The sequence below is a fragment of the Mytilus californianus genome, unplaced genomic scaffold (assembly GCF_021869535.1).
Source record: "Mytilus californianus isolate M0D057914Y unplaced genomic scaffold, xbMytCali1.0.p SCAF_101, whole genome shotgun sequence".
In the NCBI taxonomy this organism is placed as follows: domain Eukaryota; kingdom Metazoa; phylum Mollusca; class Bivalvia; order Mytilida; family Mytilidae; genus Mytilus; species Mytilus californianus.
This window is the reverse complement of record NW_026262584.1, coordinates 107,163-118,534: the sequence shown is the minus strand read 5'-3', so window position 1 is coordinate 118,534 and position 11,372 is coordinate 107,163. Positions and strand designations below refer to the sequence as shown.

The following is an 11,372-nucleotide window of genomic DNA, read 5'->3' as shown; positions in this document are numbered from 1 at the left end:
CCTTCGTAAATTTTACGGACGCCATCACGAGTTTGTTGACCGTTACAGAATATCCGTTACATAGATGATATCGGATATGTTCTTATGTCGTAACTGCAATCTCGTTCTCTTTCCACGAATGTGAACTTCCGAATTATACTATTAATCGGATTTGTAATAACATTATCAACACGACGGGTGCCACATGTGGAGCAGGTTCTGCTTACCCTTCTGGAGCACCTGAGATCACCCCCAGTTTTTGGTGGGGTTCGTGTTGCTTAGTCTTTAGTTTTCTATGTGTCGTCTTGTGTACTATTGTTTTTCTGTTTTAGCCATGGCGTTGTCAGTTTATTTTTGAACTATATACCCTCTGGTATCTTTCGCCCCTCTTTTATTTAAGTATATACCTATTTTTTAATATAAATTTGTAAATACGGAATTATAGCATCACTATCTGTAATCGATTACAGCAGAAAATGATTTCCTCACGATATATATAAGTACTGATTTTCTCTGAGTTTTTACTGTTATTTGATGTTAAATTCTACACTTCTGTTCCGTAGATTTATTAATTAGCTTGAAATAATCCATTTGATAAAGTTAATTTATTCTGTCTGGTCAGAAGTCATTAGTAAGTGATATCCTGAGGAGGGATTGCCTTGAAGTTTCTTCTTGACCTTCCTTATTCTTGATTTGAATCTTATACAGCTGATATGAGCTAGTTAAGTCTGCTCCGAGAAAAATAGAGTTTTAATTTCATGATGTTTTTTTTCAAATGCAAATATCTGACAAATGTATGTAGAATTATGGACACAATCAGCGTTTAAATAATAATCTCGTAGTGTCCAGTAGGTATTTCACCATTTGCGATCACATATTGATTTGTAAATAATGACCCCAAGGCTTAGATTACCTTAGCCCTATTTGGCACAACGTTTTGGGTCATCAATAGTGCTCTTCAACTTTGTACTTGTTTGGCTTTTCTAACTATTTTGATCTGAGCGTCACTGATGAGTCTTATGTAGACGAAACGCGCGTCTGGCGTATCAAATTATAATCCTGGTACATTTGATAGCTATTTACAGCAAATCGTGGTGGGGCAATCTGTAAACTGATCGTGGACAATAAGTACACTGCATCATGATTTTTTTTAGTGTTTTTTTTTTTTTTTTTTTTTCAATAAAAAGGTATATTTTCAGGTCTAAATCTATTATATTTTCACATTTGAATACGTATAATTCATTTAAGTATTAACATTCAGGACAGTTAGATGATAGCAAATACATGTCTATTTATAGGAGTAAATAACAATCTTTATGGCACATGGGAGGTTAAAGAACAATATGTATAAATGAAAAGGGATATCATTGCATAAGTATTGACACAAATATTCTTTACTTCATATTTAATTATCCTTTTGGTGTTCTCTTCAAAGGAAATCAAGGAAAGGACAAGGTACGATAAGGCCTGTTTTTGGCCTCGCCTATTTTCTTAAAATCCCCTAATCTCACACATTTTCTGAAATTAATGGTTTTGAAGTTCATCCAAACAAACTTCAAACATAAAGGAATATTTTAACGTGATAAGTAACTTTCCAAAACAAAATTTGAAAAAATGAGATAATAGGGGGGCCAAAAACGGGCCTTATCGTACCTTGTCCTTTATAGTAAAGAAATCGGATAAATAAATGGAAGCATTTAATTTGATAAAGACTTAGAAATTGAAATCATCAACAATATTATATACATACATGACATGTGTTCCTCACAAGTTTCAATGTGTTACTAATTACTTATTATAGAGTCAATAATTGTGTACTAGTAACTTGTTTACGTAACCTATATACATCTCTTAAATGTCATTTATCTACATTGTAAATAAAACAATAAATTAATGTAACAAAAAGCTGCTGTTCCAACGAATAAAGTTCCATGACTCCTCAGTGTCATAAACAAAACTTATTAAAAAAGTAAAGGGATTATTTTAATAGATATAAACCAGTCACCAAAATTAATCAAAAACTGCTCAAAACCATTCACGAGTTATTGTCCGAAAACTGTATACTTCACCTTTTCTATGAATAAAATACCATAACTCTGAAACGTAAACCATAATACATCCAGCAAACGGCCGTATACAAATTTATAAGAATTACATATAGTCCATGCTTCAATTGAAATTTAAAATAACTCTATAGAGTAGTTTTCTTGAAATATTACATAATAAAAATATATGGTTTAATTAACGCACCGGACAGCTCACAAAGTTTCATACTTCGTTTAAACAGTAAGTAATAGTTTTAATGTACAAATCTATTCCAAGTTCTTGTTCGTTTTCAAGTGGATTTATTGTTGAATACAGTTCGTTCAAACGTTCCTGAGATAAAGGACAGGGTAACGGTGAAACAATAACAGTTTCATTATTTGTTGCCTCAGGAACAGGACCATTCCAATCAATCCCATAGTTCCGATAATTTTGTTCTCCTGTCTCTGCTGAAAATAACTCGTCAATTTCACAATGACCCTGTCCAACATTTGACAGAACCCCACTTACAAAAACTTGAAGTGGGCTATTGCCATGCTCAGTCCTCAATCTATGATTATTCCAGGCTTCCTTGAAAACAGACAGAGCGGCTTGAATACGAGGTATGTATATATACTGAAGACACCATAAATGTAATGCATTATTAACATCTAAATGACCATTCTCCTCCAAAAAATGAAATAACTTATAGAAAACAAAAGTACAAGACTGAAACATGTCTCTCCACAAACGTTCTATGCGTTGGTTATGGACACTCCTACCCGTTATTATCGAGCCTCTTCCAACTCCTCTATGTGCTATCATAAAGGTAGCAATATCTAAATTTTCTAAGCCATGATCATTTCTAACCCTTGAAGGGACTACATGTTCTTCACAAGCTTTCAGAAAAGGTTTCAACGCCGTCCGTGCACTGTTGTCAAGGACTATATTCAAATATGTCACCATTCTACTAAACCCATCAATTGCACCATGTATAACCATGCCCCATCTGAAATTAATAAACACGTCTTAATAAAATTATATCCAAAAATTTTTCAATCATTATAGGGTATTTTTAACTTATCTTAATTTGTTATCAGTTTTCTGTTTTGTTTGTCGTATAACTGCATACAATATGGCATAATGCTATCACATCGTTGATTGTACTAATAGTCATCAATTAGTGTTCATGCAGAAGATTTTTCTCCATCAAAATCATCATGTTAAATTCGTAATGAATACTTTGATCAAATCAATATTATGCCAATTAAAGTTTGGCCTTGCATTTAATGTGCAATGTCAAATACATTCAATACTACCAAAGAACATGATCAAGGGATTGTAGATTTATCAATATTATCATACGAAATCTTTACGGAAGCGTATTAGCGCCACACATTTTTTTTTATATTTCTTCCTATGTTTGCCAATGTTTATTAATTAAATGCACATTTATACCCCTAGAGTTTGAAGGCATATATCAACGTTATCATAACGCGAACCTTTGCGTTATTTCGCAAACGTTAAAACGCAAAGGTTTGCGTAATTTCGCAAATGTTTGCGTTATTTCGAATTAAACAAAAATTGTGTGGCGCTAATACGCTACCGTAAATCTTCGCTATGCTGAATGAGAAAAAGATAATGCTGAATTTACGACAAATCTGGTACAAGCCCTGTTCAAAAATGGTCTCGCTCTATCAGACATTTAGATTAGCGTTTGCAGAAAAAATGGAAACGATAAAGAACCTGGTATGATAATAGTCGAATTACAAGACATAAATCAAAAGAAAGACAAGAAAGAACTAAAGAAAAAACATTTAAGGGTATGTTTAATGATATTAGCATAATCAATTTAGCATATAACCCTTAAATTCAGCGCCATTTCGATTTATTGATTTGTGTTTGTTTGCTGTTTTATTGTTATGATAGTTGTCATTTATTCTTTAATATGTATAGGAAGGACAAAGTAATTTGGGATTAAAACATCAAAGTTGTCAAATTAAATCATTTTACTAAGCTTGTGTATTATAAATCACCTGATTAGTTTATGATTTCCATCAACATGCCAAAGGGCGTTTGGTCCAGATACATTATAAGATCTCCTATGTATTGTCCTAGCCCACCTTATTGCTACACCTGCCTCATCAACTCGAATAAGTGATTGTGCAACTCTTGACCTTTGTATCACAACACCTTCTGACGCCAGTGTACCTTGAACTAGTCTTTGCCCCAAAGATCTATTAAACTGGGTAATGCGTCGAACCCGAACGTCTAATTCAGTGTCAGAGATCTCGGTGTATCGTCTTCTTAGACTTATTCCAAAAGATCTGAAATTAGGTAAATAGATATAGGAAGATGTGGTATGAGTGCCAATGAGACAACTCTCCATCCAAGTTACAATTTATAAAAGTAACCATTATAGGTCAAGGTACGGCCTTCAACACGGAGCATTGGCTCACACCGAACAGCAAGCTATAAAGGGCCCCAAAAAATTACTAGTGTAAAACCATTCAAACGTAAAAACCAACAGTCTAATCTATATAAAAACGAGAAACACGTATGAACTACATAAACAGACGACAACTACTGTAGTCAAATGGCTATCACTAGTAGGACTACTAAAAAAATAAAAAAAAAAAAATCTGATGGTCTTTATTTATTCTATAAATGCAGTTAACAAGCACTTTCACCCATGTATACAGTTCCCTTCCCTTTCTATGCATGATGTACATCATGCCTTTGGACGTTCATATTGTGCAATTCTTTATATGCATGATGTATATTTGATTTAGACGTTAAGCAAGCGGCAACCAATCACCAATGAAATACAAAATCAATTTTGGAAGGTTTTGAGGAACAACTTAAATTATAGAAATGGAAGCAGATATAACAAAATGAAACCAAAATTTCAATAAAAGAAAAGCTATTGATAATTATAAATCAAAGTACTGTAGTACTGAACATCGGATGTCCGCAGGTTCTAGTGGAAGGTCACACGTACTTGTCTCGGAAAGTAAATTACATCTCTATACCTGATAGTGAGATTAATGTACAGAGATATGTATTTTCAGAGACAAGTTCGTGCGTGGATGATGAATATATGACAGGGACTTCAACTTCACCGTTATAATCATAATATTGTAGTAATATTATATTAATATTTGTATATAACAGTTACATGTATATATAATTTTTATCCATTTGTATATCATTCTATTCTACTATTCTAATAATAGTGCAGTGCAAGTGCATGGTGGATATTCTCTGTAATAGTTCGATTTTTCTAAAAGATTGGATTTGAGCAGGCATTCATATTTTCACGCAAAACGTATTGAGATATTCTTCCGCATGCGTTAACACACTTTTTTCTGTACGTGTGCATAGATATTTATGATTTTTTTTACTTATATATATATATATATTTTAACGACAAAACATTTTCATATTATTAATCTATGTTCTAAAAACAATATTTATATAAGTATTCATTGAAGAAATTAATTTATAACAAGCGATAAGGAATGTTATTTTGCACTCGATAATGTCCGCATATTTATAAATCGGTTCGTGTTCAATATCGTAGCAGCTACGTAGCGGCTACGTAGCTGCTACGTAGCTGCTATCAATATTTATACTGCACTCGTTCTATTTGAGCAGTCAAAATGCGTTGACCGTATATTTCTATGTCATATACAGTCACTGACCAGATATCACTTTTCCTCATGAATATTTAAATAGAAATTGCCGAAATTATAATGAATTATTCATACGACCTATTCAACCTGTTCTTGTTTCCAATGTATACAACGACTCAAACTTATTTCTTTTGCAATTTTTGGAAAAAAAACATATTTCACTTGTTAATATTTTTGGTTTGCAAACTATAAATCATTATGTTTTATGCTTATTGTTGATATTTTAGTCCATTCTCAAACAAATTCGTTCACCATCGATTGCGGGTTTCAACAGGAAATGTACATTTCATTGTGTTGTATATTTCTCCGCTGCATGATATGAGGCCTTTTTATAAAAGGGGGAAGTTTCCCAATATTGAAATCAAATAATAACATTAACACATTAAACAACAATTGAAAATGTTTTTTTTTTTAGATTGCAGTATAAAGACAATAATAGTGCATTGACTTGACATATCAACGATATAAGGATTCGGTCCGAAACGGGGAAAAAGCTCGGCAGAGCCTCGCATTTCCCCGTTTCTAAGCCTCCTTGATATGTCAAGTCAATGCACTGATATTGTCTATATATATATTTACACCCCAGTTCTATTGTTATACTTCATAGTTTCTATTTCTGAAACAAGTTGTTTCAAGATATTAAAAAACACATTTTAGGAAATTCCAATAGAGAAAAAAAAAATAAGCATCTATTTTGAATAAAAAAAAATCCTTTAAGGGAAAAATAATTTGATTGATAGCGTTGAAAAACTAAATAAAATTGTTCGCGATTTGCGAGAAAAAAAATTTCTGACTCCGACAAAAAACCATACACCCCCCTTTGAAGTTAAAATGGTTGCTCCCTAAATACTCCTTTGCTTGAAGGTAAAATTTTTGATCCCAGTCATATGTCTCCATTCTAAAGCATTGATCTTAAAAAAAAACAGGGATTTTAACTCCCGGACCCCCCCCCCCCCCTGGATCCCGGTCGTCGGGTTTCTAATCCAGACACACCTATCCCTCAGTGGGTCCGAATATGAATGTTTGTTAATTCTCGAGAAGAGGGGGAGGGGGCTTTTTTTTTATAAAACGGTAACAAAAAACAACATTTATGATTACCTTCATTAAACTGATACAGGTAAGTACTTTGGGTTTTAATATTGCCTTTATCTTTAGTCTCTTCTACCAAATCCAACGCTTGACTCAAAATTTTGTCCGTCTTATACCCGTCCATATTGACAACTGCATACAAGGAGCATGATGTATTTTTTTTTTGTGTGATAAGAATGCACGAAACGGTCAACCTTGAACTGCTGATCCATATTAGCACCAGGATTTAACGTTACACCCCAGTCCTATTGTTATACTTCATAGTTTCTATTTCTGAAACAAGTTTAAATTGAATAGATCTATTGTTACAAATAACAATGGATTTTGACCACAGGGTGTGACGAGCGGGGTTTCTGGAAACCCCTGCTTCTACATCCCGCAAACAAAGTCCATTGTTATTCGTAACAATAGAAATTGATTTTTTTTAAATAGCATGAACATAAGAAATTACTAATAGTGTTCACTACAAATTGTTCATGATATTAAAAAAACACATTTTAGGAAATTCCAATAAGCATCTATATGGAATACAAAAATAATCCTTTAAATACTCTTTTGCTTGAAGGTAATTTTTTTTTATCCCAGTCATATGTCTCTATTCTAAAGCATTGATCTTTTAAAAAAATGGGGATTCTAACTCAAGGACCCCCCCCCCCCCCCCCCCCCCCGGTACCCAGTGGCCGACCCGGGGTTGGGGTTCCGCGGGTTGGACCCGACTTTTATTTAAAAGATCAATGCATTTGAATGGTTGGACCCCCCCCCCCCCTTTTTCTCTTGAGTTTGGATAAAAATAGCGGTTAACCGATAAAAATAGCGGTTAATCGATAAAAATACCTTTTGAACCAAATGGTACACCATAATTTGTGCTGTTACACCACTATCCCAATTTAGTGAAAAAGGTTGATAGCTCCAAGACATGTATAAACCCACAACATCCTGTATGTGCATGTCCAGAGTCAGGAGCTTGCAATTCATTGGTCCTTGCTATCATGTTTGTTTTTCGTTCATTGTTTTGTTCATAAATCATGTCATTAGTTTTCTCGTTTGCAGTGTTACATTATGTCATATCGGGGTCTTTTACTATCTGTATGGGTTTTACTCAATGTTGAAGCTGTACGGTGACCTATTATTGCTTACATCTACGACTTTTGTTCTCTGTTGGATAGTTGTCTCATTGGAAATCATACATTTTTTTTCATATTTAACAACTGACTGGCGACGCTGACGACAGAAATTAGGATCTCTTTTTTGCCCCCGTGACAACGGGTCCGACAAAAAAGACCCAGAAAAAGTAGAGCCAAATCTAGTAAGAAATCAGTGCTAGTTCACAAGGTTATAGTCCACAGTCACAGAAGCATATCGTCTTACTTGAACACATTATTCACAATTAGAGCTTACTTCGAAAGGCTGCATGCATAGCCGAAAACAGCAAATACTAATTTTTAAGTCTTTGAACCTGCTTCGGCTCGACCTCATGTCCTCCGACACTGGAAGGCAAGCACACTACCACTAGACTATCAAAGGCGGTTTTTATGACACATAATCATTATAGATATAGGAAGATGTGGTATGAGTGCCAATGAGACAACTCCTCATCCAAGTAACAATTTATAAAAGTAAACCATTATAGGTCAAGGTACGGCCTTCAACACGGAGCCTTGGCTCACACCGAACAACAAGCTATAAAGGGACCCAGAAAATACTAGTGTAAAACCATTCAAACGGAAATGTCCACTCGATACAAACAAAATCAATCAAATTTGGATTATTGCTGTTCTTCATCTGAAAGTTACACTGAGTTCTTATTAACAATGGGTGTTCTCAAAAACGTATACTTGTGATGACACGGCAGTGGATAAGTGATTAGTAACCAGTAAAACTCATCTCAATTTAAGGACAATTTCATTCAGAAATATAATACAGATGCACCAATAATTTCAGTCTATAAATAACCACTGTAAAATTAACCTTTGGCCCTTAAATTACTACACATTATCTACCACAGATAAGTTATTCATGACTCAATATATTGTCCTGAAACAAAACCGTTTCCAAATTTCCAGTCTATTTTAACTAAACCTAAACCTTTACATACTGATCAAAAACTCAACAGGAGTCTTTTCGTGTTTAGGGGTCATTTTCAAGCTATTTTTCGTTAAGATAGGACATTTGATTTAAAGATAGCATCAGGGAACAAATAATATTGCCACAATTTCAGTCTGCTGTTACTTATGACTTTGGAATTGTTCATAGTTCAGGCCATTGGGTTTTCTTGTTTAAAATGTTACACATTTTTGTCATGTCAGAGACTTTTACAGCTTACAACATGGGTTTTGCTAATTGTTGAAGGGCGTATGGTGACATATAGCTGCTTGCATCTACTTTTGGTCACTCTGGTATGCTCTCATTGACAATCATATCACATCTCCTTATTCTTATATTAGTTACTTGAAACTCAAGAGGCATTTTGCACTCAGATGCATTTATTGACCAAAACTTTCGGTATATTTATAGGCACAGTAAAATTGACCTAATAATCCTAAAATTCTTTCCAATGGAGCATTATCAAACCAAGTATGGTGAAATGTTTATTATGGATCGAAACTGGGAAACTGGAAAGCCGACTCCCATACATCTTGCATGATATAGTTGTAATTAAGCAACGTTTACTTTGTGGCAACTCAGTTAAAAGCTGCATGCACTTCTACCTCACCTACACATTTTGTCATAATGTACTTAGATTTTAAACTGCAAAGCTAAAAATGATGAATGCATTCTCCATGGAATATTGTTCACATCCACTTCAACCAAAGAACACATTATCTAAAACAGTCTTTTTCGACAAATTAACATAAATAGTGTAACAAGAGTGCACACGCTGAAATGTCTCGCCTTCTTTACTAATCATTGATATTATGTTGATAGTCCTAAATATAAAGCTTAATTACAACTGTCAAATAAACTTAACATTAACCAAGAAAACTAAACATTGACCACTGAACCATGAAAATGAGGTCAAGGTCAGATGAACCATGCCAGGCAGACATGTACAGTTAACAATTCTTCCATATAACAAATATAGTTGACCTATTGCTTATAGTTTAAGAAAAACAGACCAAAACACAAAAACTTAACACTGAGCAATGAACCGTGAAAATGAGGCCAAGGTCATATAAAACCTGCGCGACTGACATATAGATCATAAAATATTTCCATACACCAAATATAGTTGACCTATTGCATATAGCATTAGAAAAAAAGACCAAAACTCAAAAACTTAACTTTGACCACTGAACCATGAAAACGAGGTCAAGGTCAGATGACACCTGCCAGCTAGACATGTACACCTTACAATCATTCCATACACCAAATATAGTAGACCTATTGCATACAGTATAAGAAAAACAGACCGAATCACAAAAACTTAACTATAACCACTGAACCATGAAAATGAGGTCAAGGTCAGATGATACCTGCCAGTTGGACATGTACACCTTACAGTCCTTCCATACACCGAATATACTAGACCTATTGCTTATAGTATCTGAGATATGGACTTGACCACCAAAACTTAACCTTGTTCACTGATCCATGAAATGAGGTCGAAGTCAAGTGAAAACTGTCTGACGGGCATGAGGACCTTGCAAGGTACGCACATACCAAATATAGTTATCCTATTACTTATAATAAGAGAGAATTTAACATTACAAAAAATCTGAATATTATATCAACAATATGACTTTTTTGTATAACTATATTACAATGTAGACGATAAAAAAATCAAACAATTAAAAGTTATAAAGATCAGTTTAAGTTGTAACTAATAATTATAAATAACTTTACAAGGCATTTAGCTGTTAACCACAGTCTGCATCGCTTACATGACATCTAAAGACAGTAAATACTGTGATGTTGGACAATAACTTGTTTCAAGGGGGGGGGGGGTCATGAAAACGATCAGAGCTGTCATGCTGAAAACTCATTTCCTATTGATGCTTTACTCTACTATGTTATAAAGAATGACGAAACAAATATAAGTCATACTAAAAAAAAACAAGGTGGTCATACTCAGGAGTCATTCAATTATTTTATATTTTAATGAGAGATAAATAGAATCTCAAACAAGAGTGCACACATTGAAAATCTCAAACAAGATCTCTAGAGTGCACACATTGAAATTTCTTTCCTGCTTTACTCATTTTTTTGTTCACATTTGTGCAAGGTCCTTACTGAGAATGTCAATCATGTTAAAATCCAGCTGGTCATAAAATATAAAACAAAAATCATTGTCAGTTCTATTTCACTAATATAAAGACTCAAAGTTACATTTGAAAAAAGAATCAAATATTCAACCCAATCTTATGAAAATATATATCTATTAAAGGGGTATTAGCTACGAGATATAGAAAAAAACTAAAGTATGATTTTTTTTGTTCAATCATTAATGAAATGGAATAGTGATATAATAATTCGCTTTAAGCAGCCAGTTTGGTTCAGTTGTGCAAAATAAGCAAAGAAACATCGTTAAATTTATTCACTTGCAAGTAAATAATTCGACCTCATTAAATCCGTATTCATGTGAACTTC

The 11,372-nt window shown here is 33.7% G+C and overlaps 1 protein-coding gene across 1 annotated transcript; it reads right to left on the bottom strand.

Moving 5' to 3' along the window:
* Window positions 1-1,299: 1,299 nt before the first annotated feature.
* Window positions 1,300-4,548, bottom strand: LOC127719203 (uncharacterized). The gene is made up of 2 exons (XM_052225222.1): window positions 4,038-4,548; window positions 1,300-3,010 (listed from the first exon to the last, which is right to left on the bottom strand). Exons 1-2 carry the CDS (start codon window positions 4,388-4,390, stop codon window positions 2,248-2,250), a joined length of 1,116 nt encoding a protein of 371 aa, XP_052081182.1. The 5' UTR covers window positions 4,391-4,548; the 3' UTR covers window positions 1,300-2,247.
* Between the last annotated feature and the right edge of the window lie 6,824 nt (window positions 4,549-11,372).